A 20538-nucleotide genomic window follows, 5' to 3' on the forward strand; every position below is an offset into this window, starting at 1 on the left:
AGCTTCGCCACATGAATCACTTGTGTATTGATTCCCCTTGCTTTAACTTGTGTGATTAAGCTTGACAGTGGTATAGAATATCCAGTTTTTATGCACCTGAGTGACTCTTGTTTGACCCCCAACTTGTACAGAGTCAGAGTATCAGCATTTGTATAGTTCATGACTTGTTATCGTTATGTGACAGTGGTATAAATAGATTATGCCTAATAGTTGTTTATCTGTTGTGTATAGAACACTTCATACTATGCACTTTGTTGTTGTTGACTCAAACCGAAACTGGTTTTGATCTGCAATATGTCACAGGCAGACCAGGTTTACTTTACCCTGTGATGTAATAGTCTGTGGTTCAGTGGGTTATCTAAACAGAGGCACAAAATTCACTCAGATAATGTATTACTATTTCCAAGGACAGATACGAGGTCTGGTGAAATATATTCAATACAAAACTTGTATAGTGGCTGTTTGGGGCCACAGTCAGCTAAATTGATATTTGAAAGTTATCTAGAAAAATGTGATGTCCTTGGATAATTATCTACTGGTTAAAATTCCTTTAATTACAAATTGAACAACCCATTATCATCTCACCTTTTTATCCGTGAAAGATGTTAATTTTTATTTATAAACAAATTAGACTAACAATAAGCAAAAAGAGAAAGATAGAAATTGTAGTATTCAATATATTTATTTATTCAGGCTAGTACCAATGTAGTAAGTACTCGAGTACTCGCATCTTAGACCAACTGGTCTCTCCCTCTGCCCCGGTTCCTTCCATTCACAATAATGATCACGTTTTGGCATTGTTCTGTTGAGAGGCAACAGGCCAGAGTGGGGGGTCCCTTAATCTTATAATCTCCTTAGTCATTTAATAAACTGTGTGTACCCTCCTCATGGTCTGAACAATCCTGTGTAGACACAGGTGTATCTGACTGTCATCAGTGTTGATATGTACCCAGTCTGCTCTAGATACAGACGCAGACTTGACACACATTGTATTTCTCTCCATTGCAGAATTGACACGCTTGTATTTTCCTTCATCGCTGTTGTTGACATCCACCTGTACTGTGTCTTCTTACTAGCCCTTCTCTGCTCAACTTCCCCAACATTTCCCTGTGTTTTATACTTCATATGTAATGCGTGTGGAAAGGAACAATTCTAGAAATAAGATTTTGATTAATGTGCGATAAGTGGATGTCCCTATTAACAACCTTGAACTTTATGACACGGACACTAGCTGTCACTCTTTATGCTCACTGAAACATGTTAACTTTGTAAAACTAAGTCCTAAGCACTTTTTGTAACCAAATCATTCTTAAGTTTAGTCAACACTTTGATTATGCATAAATTGCCATAGTTTGTCGAAAGGAAATATTGGTCTGGACTTAAGTGAGTCCAGAAATTAAAAACTGAGTGCATGTTGAAATTGAGGAAATTCTGTGAGAGGAAAGAACAGAGTTAAGTTTGCACTTGTTTAATAAGTGGCTATTCTATATACAAGATTAAAAAAAGTTCAGAGAAACCTAACACTATTGTGTTGGGAAAAATTAATGCTGAATTCTCAGGTCAGACCTTTACCTTACATTTGAACTCATCAATTGTTGGAGTCCTTTTCAGTTGTGTGTTCAACTTCTAAAAAGCTCAGAGAAACTTGACACCGTTGTATTAGGGGGCGTATGCATTCCTTCGTACAAGGTGCCCTCAGAATGAAGACAGGAGGTCGGGAAGTATTAATGCTGAGTTCTGTGGGAACCTCGGATGTGTGTTTGTAAACTACACTAAGGGCAGAGGCTACGAGGTCAACTAGGTCGTCAACAGTATATATTATACTAGGCATATTGAGTTCCAGTGTGTGAACTGTGAATTATTTCCTGTTTAAATTTCAATGCGGTGTGTAGCAGTCTGCTGAATTGATACTGGCGTAGTTTTTATGTTTAGGTCAGACACCATACACTGTAATCATTATATTGTAACAGAATATATGAGGTCAAAATTTCATTGACAATTTGAGGCCCTGAGGAACTTGAGGTTACAGCATGGGGGTATGATTGAGTTATTTTTGTCAATGGAGAGATGGGATATGATTTTGTGTTCCTAGAAATAAAATAAGATTTTTGCCCCTTTTTGCATGCTAGGATCTTTTTAAATTTATTAAAAACACAGACACAATAGTTTTGAAAACAAAACTCGTTCAATTCAAGCTGCGTTCAGTGATATGATTACATAAGTGGTTTTAGTTCTAAGTAACTTGGGTACAAGCTGCTTGATGGGAATACACAACCCTATCTGAGCTGCCTGCAGGTCATTTGCAGTGATGGCTTCACTAGAATACGTATAGGACTGCTCCTCAGGGAGGACATTTTACTCGGAAGGCTGCTCTCTGAAGTGAAGGCTAGGACATTTTATTGCTAAAACATGGCAGAATGCGGCCTAAGCATGTCAGAATTCCCTCATTATATGTGAATCAGAGTGAGTAATTCTGTTATGTTAGTATTGCCACATAAGTTCACAGAGGTTACATAACTGAGGGCCAAGGTCAGCGTTGCATCTTCACTTATATTATCCTCTATTGTGGGAATTGGAGAACAATCCTATTGCCTTCCTTGTTGAATCTGTATTAGCCCTCTTAAATTTCTTTACTTGAGCCTCAACACTGTTATAGGTCTGTAATCTTGGTTTGAGGAATTTTTATACAGCTTGTTTTATTAATTAATGGTATATTTAAGTTGATGATAAGTTTGATTTTTTTTTTTTTTTTTTTGATGGTACTTTGTTCAAATCTGGTGCAGATGTGTCAAGTTCAAAAATGCCCACATGCGGCGTGCCCATATCAAATTTATTGATATAAATGGTATTGTTATATTCTAATGAAAAAATAAGTCTGCAGTTTTCACAGTGTACAGTTGCATAACTGTCATTGAATGTTTTACAGTCTAGACTTTGTTTTGAAACTTGCAGACTCCCAACAACCTTCATTGTTGTGAAATAAGAGATGAGTAAGGCAAAGAAATTCAGAATGATATCACTTCTTGCCTGTACTGACAACTTAGTTTTTTAGTCTGGCAGAGAGGAAATCAGTGCATCACTTAGCCTTGGTACGTCTAGCTGCTTACTTATGAACCAGAGCAATTAAGGTGGAGTCAGCAGTGGGCCATTTTTTACCAGGCTTGTAGGTTGGCTTTGACTGAAGGAAAAAATAAAAATGAATTAAAGCAATAACCCAACATTTCTGTAGGGTAACACTAAAGAAGAAAATAGATTAAAATAATTAGATTTTTTAAGCTCATAACTTTTATATTTTAAAATGTGTTCAACATTTTTCTTGAAGGGGGAGAAATATTATATAAAATGCCAACATCCTTTTGCCAACATGTAATTGTTGAATTTGGTGCATTAGACCTACTAACTTGGGACATAATTTAATAAGGATAAAAGGGATTTTACCAAACCACATTGCTCCTCTCAGCAATCATGGCAAATTAAGAGGAATCACTTGAAAAAGATGAAAGACAGTAGTGTTTAGTCTGAAATAAGAATGATTTTTTTTTTCTCAGTCAGACTGATCTGGGAGATCAACCCATTATTGATGGGTTGGTGATTTGTCGGGATGAAAGCGTTTGGAAGAGCTAAGAGGATAGGCAAGATGGGAGTTTGAACACTTAGATTTTTTTCAGTACCTGAATAGCTATGACATACAGTTTTCTCTGGAGTCTTGAACTTTATAGGTGTAAATCTTTTCCTCTGAACTTTTTTCCTCAAACCCATCTATTGAATCCATCACTTGATGTAGAAGGTTTTTTTTCTCAACATAATATACTGTGGGGGTGTTGTTAAAATACAGAAAATAAAAGAACGAAAAAAGAAAATCCAAAAATAAAATGAACAGTTGATATTAAAACGTGCAAGTTTCTCCATTCACAGTTGTTTGAATAGGACAATATGCCCGCAGACAGAGTGGGAGGAACAGTAAACCAAGAGTTGCGTACAGCGAGGATAAATTGCTTAGCAAGGTGGGAACAGACGCAGGCTTGATGTGGGTGTCTGTTCAAAAAAATCAATAAGGGTCCATCATGCTACTGAGTGAGCTAGCTAGCTGAGATATTCCCAGCAGAGTGGGATGGAGTTTTTTTTTTTTTTTTTTTTTTTTTTTTTCATAAAGTTTATATGTTAGTAATGGGATATTGTGGCTCTCTCATACAAATCTGCTAATTGTTCTGAAGTGGAGTACAAATATGGAAAGAAGACACCCCTCCATTTATTTAAATAATTTTTTGTAAGCGGTTAATACAATACTTCATGTCAACAAACTGAAAGATTAGATATACATTTTCCTCTTATACTTGATTTGTAGTCAAATTGAATTTTTCAATCTTATTTGGCTTAGAAAAATTAAGAGCAGTGGCTAATATATATTTTGATGTATACCCCCTTCTAATAACTGCATGGTTTCATTCATGTGAAGAGCTTGACTATTTTTCAATTCCTAGGTAAGCTCTGTCTAAGCAGCATTTCTCCTCATGTATCACAAAGTGACTACATCTCCATCTCACAATGACCAAATCAAACTGATATTCATAATATATGCCTCTTATTGCAATATATATGTAGCTAGAAGTACGATGTTTGCACTTTTCTTTGCGTCACCTGCCCACCCACCCACCTTAATGAAAATAAACTTCCATGAAATAAGCAGCAGTGTAATATTGCATGTGAATAGCGTCATCGTAATCGACTTCATGATAGTTCAGTTTATCAGGTCTATGATTTCTATACGAGCATCCCTACACCCTGTTAGTTTTGAAATAAGACCTATGGGGGCTAGCCAATGACCAGGTTAGTTGTGGAAGATTTCAGTGATTTGGTTAAACATGGTTAACTCACTACTGAAATGTTTGAGTTTTAAATCAGTCGAGGTTCGAGTTCAAACTTCAAAAATTAAGGTTGAAAAGTGAAAATTAACTTGATTTCCCTTGGTGCCTTTTGAAACTTCGGTGTGAGGAATGGTTAAGGGTTATTTTAGGTAAGTGACAACTCACTGCAAATCCCTTCCTATCAACACACACATGCACGCACGCACGCACGCACGCACATACATACACAAATAGAGCATAATTTACATCTTTGACTACATGATCCCTTCCAAATTTTATTTCCTTGATTCAATGGCATGTGCAGGGAATTTGCTATGTAGTGAAATATGAAAATAAAATTTTTGATATGTTGAGTGATTGGGGAAGTCTTTCCAAAAGATTTGGATGTCTCTCTCTCTTGAAGGATATATTGAAATATGTACAGAAATATGGTGGAGAGGGAAGGAATCAATATTTTGATTTGTAGATTTGTTTTGAAGCTTGTCAGATCACAAGTTAAGCCCCAGTACCTCTTCAGAACAAAGTCCCCAAGCAGGCCAGGTACTCTGTGGTCAAACAAGCACCTATAATGTGAAAGCAAAATATTACCAGTGCTTCTTGAAAATATGTAACAACAACCATATCTATCAGTAAGTAATTTGCTGGTTACTATCCAAAATTCCAAGTGAGTTATTATCTGAAATTCTATGGGGGCCAATTCTATGTCCCTGAAAATGTCAAGTCGACCTGGAGATGTCAAGCCCCATGCTGTTTTGGTGACACATCAGGGTCACCCAGTGGTCTACAGATATATTGATTACACCAGTGGCTTGTTCCAACATGTAGTAACAAATTTATTAAGATGTCGATATTCTATTGTGAAAATACCTTTTGGGATGTGGCAACATTGATTTAGGATGAGATTTTGTTAGGAAAGAAATATATTTTTATAGGCGTTTGAAAATATTTTTGAGGTTGGCAAAAAAAAAATAAATAAATAAATAAATAAATTGTATATGCACAGGAATTAAAGAGAAACTTCATATTATTGCCAGTGTTTGTCTTGGCCAGAAAATACCCTACTCCTGTTTCTGATACAAAAAAGGGCATTGGAAAGAAGTCATTATTTCTTCAGCTCTGAGAAAGAGTACAACTTTTTAATGAAATGGAGAGGAAAAGAGGTGTTAGCAATCAAAGCCCCAAACCATTTTTCTATCTGTTCAAGATAATGTTGTACCCTTGATATTGTCACTGAGCAGTTTTACTTCCAAGAATTCTTCAGACAGGATTCATTGCAGGCAGAGTATAACATGTCTGGGTGAGATATCATAACGAGGGCACAAGGTTCACAGAACCAGTGCTCCTGAAGGCAGTAGTCAAGTAGACGATGTCACTGGTGTGAAAGTAGATCAATACGAGAGCTTGGTGAATGGTCAGGGGAGGATATTGACATTATTGACCCGCAGTATAAATAAAAGAGGTTGATTTTGAAACAAGCGGGTGCGTTTAAAGTACCCAAGTCTTACTCTAGTAGAGGTGTGCCATTAAGTCCATGGTTTGTTTAATGATATTAAGACAGATATACTGTAAACATGCATGTTAAATAAATATGAAAAAGTAAATTTATAGCAGATTGAGGTTTCTATTTGCCATCACGTACTCCATGTTTGTAAAAAGAATTTTTTTGATTGAGAATTTTTTGTTCTATTGCACCATCATTCTTGCTTATGAAACTTTTGAGGAAGGTTTGAATAACATACAGCTCTGTCCTAAGATGTGTACTTAAATATATATATATTGTAAGTGGGGAGACAGCATTGTTCACACAAAAATGTCTTGAGCAAAGTTGGGGGAAATATTTCAGTTTGATTGATGAATGAAATAAACAAAAATGCCATTTCTGCCAAAAGAAAAAATACAGAATTCATATATTAGGAAAAATGTGTTGATGAAAATGGGAAAACGTGTTGATGAAAAGATAATATGTATTGTGTGTTATCAGTGTTTGCCTCTCTGAAAATAAGTTGCTGGACCGAAAGTCCAGCCATCTTGAAAAGTAGCTGGACTGAATATCTTCTGGGTGGGAAAACTCAGCCCGTTCTGAAAGTTGTCAGCCCCGGGCAGACGGTCAAGCCTTAATTTCTAACACTGTGTGTTACATATAAGTTAAGTTTTCACACTGTAATGTGGGTAGTTTTCTAGGAATCTGACCTCAGAGCAAATCTTAGGGGAGTTCTGTGAATCTACTCTGAGCTCTTTCCAGGAAGATTTTGATTCATTCCACTCTTAGGCACCCATTTATAAGTTGTATTGGTCAGTGCCTGCATGGATTGTAGAAAGTACTTCATGGTACTTTTACCCTCTTTCAGGTCACACAAATTTTAACAAAAATTTTTTTTTCGGTTCAAGGCTTCTAAATCTAAGTGCACTAGGGTGTTGAGACCTGAGCCCTAGTGGGCTCTCTTCTCTCTCAAACCCTATCCCTGCACTTTTTTCAACGCTAGGGTCCACAGTGTCATTCTTCTTAGATTTTATTTTATTTGCTTAACATAAACTGAATCTAATTAGAAAATCTGACATTTACAACACCCCCTTCTTCCTTAGAAGAAGTGATCCCAGTAATCAGGGTTCATTGGATTTCTGTTTACGCAAGCTTTTATTGAATGTCAAATGAATGTGAAAAAGTTGTGGTGTACATTACAAAAGAAAAAGGGCTTTGCGTAGATGTAGATTGTGCATTCACCTCCCACTCCACCTCGCTTTCACCCACCCCTACGCCTTACTGGTCAAGTGGGCACATACACTGATGAACGTGTGTAGGCACGCATGCGCGTGCACACACGCACGCACACCTCACACACACACATCTGGAAGTGCTTATGTGTGAGCACTTCTGTCCAATAGCACAGATATTGAGACACATCAATGTGGCCTTAGATTTCATCAGACTTTTTTTTTTCTGATGCCGATTTCGAAATGCCCGACATCAATAACTGCCCACATTAAGGGAATGCAGTGCTATTTCTGAAGCATGATTACATTAAACCCAGTCTTCTGGAACAGCCAGCAGTCTAAACATAGTCTGGGTACACAGTGGAGGCAAAGGTTAAGGCTCCCCGGGATGGTGGTGGGGAGAGGGGGGGGGGGTCTGGATTGAAGTTTTAAGGGTTCTTGGTAGGTTTAAAGAAAATATGGGTTTTCTATTAAAAAGAATCTCTTGGTAGAAGTGTAATTATGTCAGAGGGATAGTAGGAGAGGAGAGATTTTAGTCTACATCCACTGAAGTGTACATTGACACAACTGGGGTTACACTGAGGTCAACTGCTGTATGTTTACAGGCATAGGTACATATCTTGCACTGGTAGTAGCAGTGGCATTGTATTTCTACCTTGAAACAGATATTTTTTGTGAAGTCAAGTGAAATTACACCAGCATTTTACAGTTTTACCTTTAGGTATGGGTTAAGCAAATCAGCTAATGCTTTTTAATTTTCATGAGGAAGGAACAGTGATGAGAAATGAGAATTATAAGAAACAAGTTCTACTCCCCCCCCTCATCAATCACCCCTAAGTCATGCGTATGTGCACTTATTCACTATTCACACACTTGCATGCTCCCATACACTCATTGGTTTAACAAAAAATACTCACAGGTTTTACACACTTTCACTCTCACATACACTCAGGCATGGGAAAAATCAACACCATCTCTCTGGCAATGTCAACAAGCCAGCAGTCTCAGCAGACTTTAATGAATTGTAGACAGAGGCTGAGATTGATCCAGCAGAGTTTCCAGGAGTCACATAAAAAGGATATTTATTACTGTTTGTTTTGTTACCAACACAGAGCCTGTACCATGACTGATTGATTCTTGGGTCATGTGTACTAATAAAAAGATACCTTGCCATTATCCATTGTTTGGGGCACAATCATTTCACACAGGGCACCAGGAAGAGAATTGATGAGGTGACTCATTGTTATACATTCCAGGGCCTGTGTGGTATGATGTTAAGGCCATGGACTCTGGATTTCCTGGAATTCCAGGGGTCATTCTTGTCAATAGCAGCTCTGAGAATGATTCACAGCCTTTCAGTGATTCAGGTCCAAATGAATAATAAAGTGTTACCTAGAATTAGGTCTGATGGAATGATAAATATCCACCATCCCCAGATGAAGCTTTGAGTCACTGTTTATTGTGGTATGTTTGTTTATTTGTTTTGGGCACGAGTTAGCCATGGACATTACCTTGCTAGATATAGTCAATGTAAATTGCACATTATTCAGCGCTTAAGCTTGCTGAATAAATTCTACATGTACCTTGGAGAAAGATATAAACAAAAACAAAATAGGTTTTTTTACATTAAGTTTGGTGATTCAGAGTTGCCCAGGTGCTGATTCACAGAATGTAACTCTGGAAATAACTTAAGCTAAGTGCACAGTCACAGAATTACTGTGAATGCTTCTTGAGGATTCTGCTAACTGCACAGATGTCTCTGTTAAGACAAGGACTTGTTGGATTGAAAAATCAGAAAAACTAGGGCCATTGATCAGCTGATTGACAAGGAAACCTTTGTTGTAACAGGGAGATTCTGTAACCTGATAGACTGATGACAGAAGTGAGACTGATTTTTCAACTCCAAAGCATGTCAGTCTGAACACAGCGGTGAATTTCAGTCACGGGAAGAACACCAATGGAAGAAGAGTAGAGTTATCATTTAAGTTACTTTTACTTTTGGAGTATGTATTTCATTTTTTTGAAAAATCACCTTTCCGTTTTCCGTCCATTTTATTTTCTAACGAATTGTCATAGTTATTTCAACCCCCCCCCCCCTGATCAAATTGAGTGCAGCATTATTCCTCAGGTACAACTATCATAAAAACTGAAAAGAGCAATTTTCATTCAAACTTGGTCCACTGAAGCAATTTTATCAAATGTCCAGGATGAAGCATGAGTGCTTCTAAAACTCCATTCACTCAATAGCAGTGGAAATAAGTAACTGCAATATATACATATGCAGCACATCTACCTGTCACTGTATTTCTAAGGAAAAGGACAAAACTGCATATTTAAAGTCACCCCAGGCCTATCTCTATCCCTCCCATGGGATTCTTGACATTCATATGTCAACAGGCTGATAACACCATTTCTGTTAGAGCACTTGTAAAGCCCTCAATTTCCAAGGGATAACCAAGCACATAGGGTAGCGTACTTAAAACACATTCTGCTCGAGATTTTCAAAAGCTTTTTATTTCCAAGTAATAGCCTAGTGCAGACAGTAGCCAGGTTGAACTTATCACACTTGAAGAGATCTGGGAAACCATAGGAGCCCGTTATTTGACCTAATCATGCAGTATATCTATATTGTTTGTATTAAAAATTCGGGCAGGCTTTATTATGGCATATGAATGGTTATGTTTATATGGAGTCAAGTGCACTTTTAAAGTGCTAGGTGTAGCCAAATAGTAGCAGATGTTTGGGCTAAATTTATGTAATTAGTTGGTAAAAATGAAAAAAAAATGGGGGAAAATTATAATGCAATATGGAATACAAGCACAGGTCATTTGCAATACAGAAAAAGATGGGAAGACAATATAGCAAAGAAAAATATCGCACTTTTATTAATAAAAAAACTAAGGAGGAAGAATGTTCAGTAGTGCAGATTGTAAGAAAAGATTCATCAATGATTTGAAAGTTGTGAAAGATACCTGTTTGTGTCAAATTTTCTAAGGAAAGAAATAATTTGCATATGATATTATTAAAAGATAATGATGATTTGAAAAAAAATTAGTATAAAACACTTAACAACCTCCAACTCCAAGGAGAGACACTGAGAAGAATTGTTATACAATTAATTCCTAATCCCCATGTCCTCTCCCCAAAATAATGTTCAATCATCTGCCAGTATCATGATTCTCATACCTGCACTCCACCAGTGACACCATACATATTCTCTCTAAGGGCCACAGACGGCGGATCACATCCCATGATATGTATATGTCTGTGCCATGCCTCTTCATATCTTCCTTTGTGGAGATCTAATAGGCCCCTGTTTATGATGTATATGTGTGTATATGTGCATGTGTGTGCGTGCATGTCAGGGCACCTGTTTTTTGATCACAGCTAGACTAGTTGATATTGATGAAAATCCAGCTTTAAGGGCCTGTGGTTGAAAGCATAGGGGCCTGCTGCTCTGTATAATGATATGCACCAGGTAGGCAACCTGTGCAGTGTAGTGTAGTCACCAGGTGAGAGCACTATATTTATCTAAGGGATTTACAAAGGTCACAGAGGTCAGGTCGAGAGTGACATGCCTTCGTGCATTTTGTATCATCCTGCCCGATGAAAATTTAACCTGCAGTGAAGAGTGAAGCGTAGGAGGGATTGTCTGTCAATATAAAAGTGTTCTGTAATGAGGGTTAAGTTGTAAGAATTAATCTACTAGTCCCAAGTCAAACCTTTTCTGAAATGTGTATGCCTGGATTCGTTTTCAGCGGAGATGAGGAATCAGTTTGGAGGAATGAAGTCTAAAGGGCATTTACGTGTAGAGTGCTGCTGCAAGAAAAGCATAGTCAGATTAGTTAGGAAAAGGAAAGGGAAAAAGTAAATGGAACTTTTTTTTTTTTTGACCCAGTTCCCCAAAGCATGGAAAAGAGTGATGATTAATACTGTGGGCTAAAAATAATGGTGCAAGTATGTGCACCTGAGAATGCATTAAAGATATGTACACATCTAAAAAAAAGAATTTAAGTGTACAAAAAGAGTCTCTCTTCATTGATAAGAATGCAAGGTTATTTGAAGTGGTTATTACTGAAAAATGAATATTTGAGTTATCTGTTTGTAGTTCTGATCCCATTATTATTTATTTATTTATTATCATTCAGGTGAAACCCCTATTCACCATAGCAATTTTGGCAGTTTTCTCATGTGAATGTACCACAGACCCCTGTTAACAGTCTGTATAAACCCCCCTCAGTTGCTTGCCTTCTATTGTCATCAGTGCTAAACCATTGGCAATACTAGGCTACACTTCTTTTTTTTTCCCCAGATTTTTGACAAATAATGCATACTGTGAAAATAAGTAGCAACGAGTTAAACAAAGTGGCCCTTCTTTCCACCTGTATGTGCTGGTGATGTTATTTTTCATAAGATGTGGATCTATTTGTGGCATTGAAATTTTTAATGCAGTTGAAACTTTGTTATCTTGTTTATATAAGAGCAATTGACATTTCTTCTCCCTTCATGCCCTTTATGAAAAAATAAATAAATAAATAAATAAATAAATAAATAAATAAATAAATAAATAAGTAGGTTTATTCATTCAACTGCAGCTCTGTCTTGGTTTATTGGTCTGCGGTTTACTTGCTTGTGAAAATGGGTCTGAAGTCTGTTTAATTTGTGTTCATGTTCTTGGGAATAATGTTCCGTCTATTCAGGTGAAAAAAAAGTAATGATTTTCTGCAGACTTGCAATAGCTTTGATGATTGAGTTATTTGTGTCATTATGTCACATTATACCACTGTCTGTCACGATAATTTTTTTCATTAGACTGTGTTTGCATCACTTTCAGCAACTTGGGTTCAACTGTCATTTCTTCTCCACAGTGCAGTGCTGAAGAGCAGTGATAATTTGTGTTACTCAAAACATCAATTTCTCCAATGCAGACTTACTTGCGTCATTTATCTGAACCGGATAAACAAAAGCTGTTTGGTGATGTTATTTGTATGTCTGTATACTTGTGATCATCTCGTGCAAAAGGAAACAATCTAATTTCGTGTCATGTTATTAACTAGGATGTAGACATTAGTGATCTCTTAGCAAAATGTGTCTGGGAAAAAGAAAAAAGAAATGCAACATAATCTTGGCCAAATAAAATCTGTGAAAAATCTGTGTGTTTGTATGTTTGGGGGGGGGGGGGGGGGGGGGGGGGGGGGGGGAGGCTTATTTAAGGAATGTGGGGGTAAGTGTTTCTTGACCCTAACTATCTTCTCCAGCTTCGTTACCCTGCTCTGATTAACTGGCACTACAACAAAAACCTGATTTGAAATCAGACTGCCAACTTGAGAAAGTTGATCAAATAACTTCATTGTCAGAAGAGAACTCACTAAAGCAAGAGCATTAGATAATATGTTGGAGTGGAGTGGAGTGGAGTGGAGTGAAGAAATTTTGTCAGATCAGTTTGGTAATAAGGAAGCTCATTCAGTGCAATTTTGGGGCTTACTGTTATTTCGAAAAAAAGATCTGTAGAATTTTGTTTTGGATTTTTTTTTTCAAAAGCCAGAAAGAGAGAGCAAATATATTCATCAATGCCATCTAAAATGATTATAACTGAACACTGAAGTCCTAAATGAACATTCTGTTCCCCACATGTCCGATTGTTGCACAATGATGTCTGGCATCTAATTCAATTTCTCAGCTTATTGGATGATGACGCGTGAAAACTAATAACTCCAGCCTTCGTTTCTCTGCTGACAATGAAAATTAGACAAATGTATTATAGAATCAGACAGATGCTAGGTGATTTCACAGAGTGTGAAACGTTTGTTGAAGAGCAATTTCTGTTCAGGAATGTCCAGACCTTGGTTTTTGATCCCTGGTAATTTCCCCTAACACTTACCACAAATTGTGACTTTGTTGGGAATCCTTTAACAACTTTCTCTTGAGTCCTTCACATGTGGGTATGCAGAAAATGAAAACATTCCAACGTTTTCAATCAAACTATTCTTCTTGGAGGCAGTTTTTTTTCCTCTGCTGTCATTTCTTAAAGCACAAGAAGAAGGTTAGGTTTATGGATGGCTTGCCCATTTGTATATGCCATCACGTAGAATTGCATCATCAAATGCACTTTGAATTTCATTTCATAGGAGTGAATTAATGGTGAAATAATTGTTGCAGAAAATTGTCACATGATATTAACATTTTTATGCGGCATATAAGCATTTTACAACAAATTGTTTCAAATTGAGACAATTGTATTTTAACACATTTGATACAAGGAGCTCATCTTTATATTTTTCAATATTCTAACATCTTAATGAACATTAGATTAATATGATGTCTGTTTTTTTTTCTCCTTGCAGGCCAGGTTGTCAGCAGGTCTCGGAATGCATCAAATTTTTATCCCCGAATAGTGACCCCGGATGACGTAATCACCATGGCAACAGATCCCCAGCAGCACCAGCAGGAGATGGCCGCCATGCAGAATCGTATCCCTGTCACATTCCGCGACCCCACGTGTGCGCCTTTACGAAAGCTCAGCGTGGATTTGATCAAGACATATAAACACATAAATGAGGTAAGACCGTTTACTGTATGTATGAAAATGTAAAAATTTGATAAATTTCTGTGATTGCATTTGAAAAGAAGTGTGTGTATGCGTGCGTGCATGCGCATGTGTGTATGTGTGACGTATCAAATCATAGTCCAAAAGGGTTGAGCATTGTGAGACATATTTGAGACAAGCTTCCACTGTATTTGTACATGTGCATTATATTTGATTCTCTCTCTCTCTCTCTCTGTTTTTATTTGTCCTTGTGTCAAGTTCTTCATTGGACAATTACTGGTCTGGCTGTGGTGCTATTTCTACCCTTCAATCAGACCAGTGCCCAGATGGTCAGTTGATGTCCATTCTCTAACCACTATCACCCAGAGACTGGTCAGCCTGTGGTCAAGGGACTCATAATATACTTAACAGTAAGACTCAGCAGACAGTGTTAATGGGCAAAGATGGTGTCTGAACAGAAAGACACTGGCAGTTGTCCAAGGTTCTTACCCAGTCACTTCTTTCTAAAGCAATTAATTATTTCTCCAGAAACAGTTATGTGGGCAAAATATGATAAACATTTGAAAATGTTTTTTGTTTTTTTTTTTGTTTTTTTTTGTGATGTTTTGTGAGTTTTCATAATAATGAGTTATTATCATACCATATCTTTTGTTTCAACAATTTGACTCAGCAGTTTCATTTGGTTGCAAGTCATCAGCTGTTAAGACAAATTTTCTTCAAAAATGAATTGCCCAAAACAAATCTGCTACATAGCATTTCACTGGAAACACCTAGGAAACTAAACCACTGACAGTGCAATTACCACCCCCTGAAACCTTAATTCTATCACTGAACTCTGGTTGAACTGCTGGTAATTAGTGGGTAAATAAGGTCACTGATATAGTATCTGACTATTATATATAACAGAATGTACATGAAGGATCTCCCAGAAAATGCCAAATAGACAAGATTGCTGTGAACTCAATTGTCACCTATCTCCTTACCTTAATTGTCATTGCAGTACATTGTTTGCTAAAGGACAAAATAGTCCAAGGCTTTGATATTTTTTATCGGAAAGAAGCCCCTAAGACATGATAATGGTAATGGAAAACAAATTATAGTTGAAAAATTTACTGCACAATTTCTTGGTAAATAACTTGATGCTTCAGCCCTGGCCACGACTGTCGAGAAGTGGAAAATGTTTTCCAGGAAAATTTTTAGAAAAGAAGCAAAACCTAGATAATTCAAGTCATTGTTAAGTGAACAATTAGACACAGTGAAGTCTTCTGAGTAAACTTAAAACTTTTTGGTTTATGGGGGGGGGGGGGGGGGGGGGTTGGAAACATGTTTTTATGTAAGGCAAAGTTGACATCTGAATTAACTGCCTCAGTGTAAAGAAAAGTTCTTATGTACTGCATTATACATTTCCCAGAGCTGTTAGATTTGAGATCTGGTCATTTTTTGGCCCTGATACAGAATCAGATAATAGTGTCGACGCTATCGCTTTCACCTCCATGGGGAGGATAAAAGCCCAGCTGCTGTTTGAGGCTCTGAAATCTAGCAAATTAACAATATCTTTCTCTCCCAGACCAGGAACTATATTATACTTCAGTGCATATGTTTGGGGGAAGGGTGACACTCTTCTACAGTGTTTTAAAAGCACCTTTTAAAGTAAAGGCAGGTGATGGTTATAGAGGAGAGGAAGGGTGCTAAAGACCACAGTGACAATTTAAACGGCATTCCTCTTTTTTCTCTGTATAAATTTCAGCTGTCTGTGGAAAGATTGCCACTAGCTGTCTGACTTGTAAGCTTTTATGCCCCTATTCTTGCTATAAATAGGTGTAATTGAGGATAATAAAAGTCATGCTGTTGAAGAAGAGGTACTGTGTAGATATTTCTAAATCATTTGACAACTTTTTTCCTCTGTGATTAGCTTTGAAAAAAATACAAGACAAAGAAAGAAAGGAAGAAATGCTCCATCTGCATCATTTACCTTTCAAAACCATATATGTCCATGGAAATGAAAAAAGCTGAATTGTTGTGAAGTAGTGAAGCTGCAGAACAGAACGTCCGCAGCTGTTTCTCTCCAGGGGCTGTGGCTGCAGCCAGGTCCCTGGGAGCAGCAGCACAACCATGATGACTCAAAGAAATGATCACTTGGAAAAGAAAAGAAACCTTCAGCACAGCTGAGCCTTTTGTACTTAGTTAACCCCTGATTGAGGAAAAAAAAAATTGAAAAGGTAAAGAAAACCTTGACATCAAGGGTGCTCAGTTGTAGAGGTCTCGGTATATTGCAGGTTTAATTTGAGTGGGAAAAACCATCACCTGTGTCTCAAACAGCCGTTTTTGTTATGTCATGCAAACTTGATCAAGTTAGAAAAAAAAATACAAGAAAATTGATAAATTTCCAAATCATCATGAAATTAATTTTAGATGACGGCAATTTTGAATTTTATGCATTGAAATCTTGAAAAATCAGAAATCAAACCTCTCCAGTAAAATACGACATCATAAACATCAGGGGTTTTCATCCACCAATATGTGTTTATATGAAACTAGCCCCTGAAATGTGACTTAATACATCTACAGCAGACATTTTTGATGATGCTGCGGTAAGGTAATTGGAGGGTGCAAGTTTAACAAAAACTAGGTAAAAAAAAATGACCGTCTGAAGAATCTTACTTAAATCTATTCTGGGTCGTGCAATTATTTGTATGTAAATGAGCTATATTTGGCAGAAACTGAATTGCTTTTTTGTCTGAGTCATTGGGTATTAACCACTTCCACTAGGAGTCTGAATTCCAATTTACCACAAATATTTCAATCAGGTTTGCAAGAGTTGTGGTTCATATCTCAGTCATCTCCACAGGCTTGTTACGGCAAGGCTCTTCTTTGTTTACCTTTTTTCTGAGCTCTTTGTTCAGAGGAATTTTTTTCGCCACACTTTTTTAAAGCACTTCACTAAATTAAAATATCTTTATGTAAGGTTTCAGTGTCATTCGTATGTTGACTTTAAAAAAAAGACTCAAATGATGGCATGTTTAGTTATGTGGTAAAATAAAACAAGAAAACTGTGATTGTGTTAACAAGAAGGGCAGTGTTGATTAATATATTTCACTCATTTGCAGGATTCTTCGAGGATAAATAGTTTTAAACCTTTTTAGCTTCTATATTTCCTGCCAGATCTGTATCACTTGACAACTCATTAAATAACCTAGTAACCGATCTTTTTACCAGTGATGGTATTATCCTCTTTACTGACTAAAAAAAAAAAAAAAAAAAAAAAAAAAAAAAAAAAAAAAAACGATTTGATAAGATGTGACTGGAAAACCAGAATTGATTATTGCAAAATTAATTTGTTTGTCTCCATGCTTCCTCGTGATTTTGTGGTTCATAAAAATTGGTTTCCAGAACAATGTATTCATTTATCAAGCTGTCAGATAAGTTCTGGGTGATATGCAGATTGTTGTCTTCTATTCTTTTTCTGTTCACACATGCATGCGCATGAACACACGCACACAAACAGTCTGATCCATCTCAGTGCTCTCCGCGAATACCACCCTTACACACACACACACACACACACACACACACACACACACACACATTTCTAATTACAAAACGTCTTCCTATCTAGTCATTCAGGGTCCAAGCAATATTAATAGCTGATTGCCTATTGATTTGTGTCTGTGCTTGACCTGGTCATCTACCATAGTTGCGGTCATCGAGGGGTCACTCATGGTCAGTAGAGACAAATTGACAGGTTCAACAGGTGATTGGGATGATCTTTTAGTACAAGCATGTAAGGTTGGAAAAAAAATAGTGTATTTTTGTGTAACCTGTCATGTAAATGATGTATCTAAGAGTCATATTTGTGCAAGAATTGCAGAAAATGACCTCTACAATGTTGAATTCAAGAATGAATTGTGCATAAGTTCAAAAGAAATTCTAAATTCAACTAATTACTGATGTGACTATTCAAACAAAATTCTATAACATGATACCTGGCAAGGATTTGTCAAAACAGATATTTAATTATTTCAAACAAGGCATGACCCCCACGAAACTGGGCAGGGTTTGTTTTTAGATTTTAAACCAGTTTGCCTTTAGAAAAGCAATTTTAAAGCAGTTTGTCTTTTTTTTATCACATAAAGGAATGACATGACCAGTTCAATAATAAATTAAAAATTATTAATTGATTTTATTACTTGAAACAATTAGCTGTCTAGAACTCTGTTTTATGTCTTTTGCAAAGTTACAATTATGCCCAAAGCTCATTATTAGACTTAACATCTTTTTAAAGTCTTTTCAAATTAAGTTTAACAAATCAGTGGCTCTCAATTCCCAAGTAATACAATGACTCTTACTAAGAACTAGAAAAAAAGTATTGTCATTGTGGAGTGTCACGTGGAGTCACATATGAGACCATGTGCTTGACTGACCAAAGACAACTATGTCAGCTATGTGACATTGTTTTCTTCTGTCTGCCGATCCACATTCCTCATACAGGCTATTAAAATAACTGTCTCATGGGACTTAAGTTTTAAACTATTAATTGATCCGCCATGCATACTCAGACAATATATTTGTTGGATTTTTTAATGAGAATTTTGTAGTATAGGTATTTTGTTTTAAAAATCCCATCTTTGGGAGCTCTCAAATGGTGGTTTAAGTCCTGTCTATGAGGATGGGATACCATTTTTGAGCGCAAATTTATTATTGAAAAGGTACTGCCCCCCCCCCCCCCCCAACAGCTTTGAAAAGAGTGCTTCATATTTACAGCACGAATCTTTTGTTGAAAATGAGGGATGCTCAATAAAGTGTGGGTGTTGTTTCTGTGGTTTGACGCAGAAGGCAGGCAAATTGCTGTGGCCAGTTTTTAACATCTTCTTCGAAGCTGGAGACAGAAAGCCCATCAGGGCTTCCAGAAGTATGAAAATATGATCAATGAGCCCCCGTGTAGCAACAATGAATGTATGCAAAGCTAAGAACAGTATGTCTTAAGCACTCTATGGCTTTCCTACAAACGGAATTTCTATCTCTCATGGGCCGCCCTGATAATATCCTCATCCCTGATCTCCATATTGTGGGAATTTACAGGCTTCAATTGACAGCCCCACCCCCACCCTCCCCTCCACCCCCACCCCAACCCATCTTCTACCCCCCCCCCCCACCCCACCCTGAAAAGGGCAACCTTTAACACAAGAAATAATCTGCACATAGACCACCGCCAGCTAGAGGACCCACTGCCTTCACTGGCCTAGAGCTATCCATGCTCCACTGCCTTAATGGAGGTATAAATCTTGGCATATTGCTTCAACCTCTCTCCCCATTGACCTCGGCTGATATTGCCAGCTATGAGCTACTGCAGAGTGATGGCAGTTTAAAGTGTAGGAACAAATTGGGTTCAGAGCAGGTGCTCTAGGCTCAGGTCAGACATGGTATTGATCCGAGAAGATATTTCCACTGTCTGCCACCAGGTGTCAGTGTTGCAGTTAATCTGTCTGCCAACAGATGGCAGCAGTGTCTTGGACATAGTTTTTATGTCAGACTTCAACATCCCACTAACCTCATGAATCTTGAAGGTTCTTATGTCCAGCTTGGGTTATTCATGAAATGAAAGTATTATTATCAACATAAACATCTGTTTTGGGCAGAGAAAATCAGAAATATGTCTCATCATATTTTGACTTTTGCCTCATGATTTGTGTTTAAAATTTTTGTTTTGACTGATTTTAAACAAATTGTGAAAGTATTCATTTATGATTGCATAAGGTCATTTGCATGTATTGTTAAATTTTGTTTTGGGCTAATCATGTTCCAAGTAAAATTAAGCAAACAAACAGCATTGTCATATGGAATCTAGATGAATTGTGAATTGACATTACCTGGGAAACTTGTGGGTTAGTTTCTGAATCTTACTGTAATTTATTGATGATTCGAGGTCAGTGACATAAACGTCCTAAGCTAGACTGGGCCATTTATCTTATTCCACATGTGCCCGACTGGAGAGTTAATCAGATATTTGACCTCTTTGATGTAATTTTGGTTTGGAATTTTTTGCTGTATGCGTATTGTGCACTATGTACCTCCTCCACCTCTTCCTACCCTCCCTTCTTTTCTGATTCGGGACAAGGGAAAAAGGGGGTGGGAGCTGACATTGTTCGGAAACAAAACAGAAACTATTTAAATTGTAAAGCTTCCATTGATTCAAAACCACCAAGGTTATGCTTCTTTAAGTAAGATACGGTAATGTGCCAAGCATTTCGACGGGCCCAGTCAATCCGACCACAAAAATTATTTTATAAAATTAATTTTTCTGGACTCAAACAATTAGTCCATACGTCAAAATCATGGGACAGAATTTTTTTCTTGTTCCGATTGTTCGACCACATCGTCGACAAGACTCGGTAAATTTTCAAGCCAGTGAAATAG

General features: G+C 37.2%; 1 protein-coding gene across 2 annotated transcripts in view; it reads left to right on the forward strand.

Moving 5' to 3' along the window:
* The window catches only part of LOC106172602 (dual specificity tyrosine-phosphorylation-regulated kinase 1A), a 47686-nt gene that overhangs the window by 11590 nt on the left and 15558 nt on the right, over positions 1 to 20538 (forward strand). For both annotated transcript variants that reach the window (XM_013553384.2, XM_087016507.1), the window contains exon 2: positions 13922 to 14136. In XM_013553384.2, the coding sequence (XP_013408838.1) occupies positions 13996 to 14136 (141 nt within the window). In that variant the 5' untranslated portion in view covers positions 13922 to 13995. The remainder of the gene's footprint in view (positions 1 to 13921; positions 14137 to 20538) is intronic.

This window comes from Lingula anatina, chromosome 7 (assembly GCF_051362555.1).
Source record: "Lingula anatina isolate TDL-2025a chromosome 7, LinAna3.0, whole genome shotgun sequence".
Lineage (NCBI taxonomy): Eukaryota > Metazoa > Brachiopoda > Lingulata > Lingulida > Lingulidae > Lingula > Lingula anatina.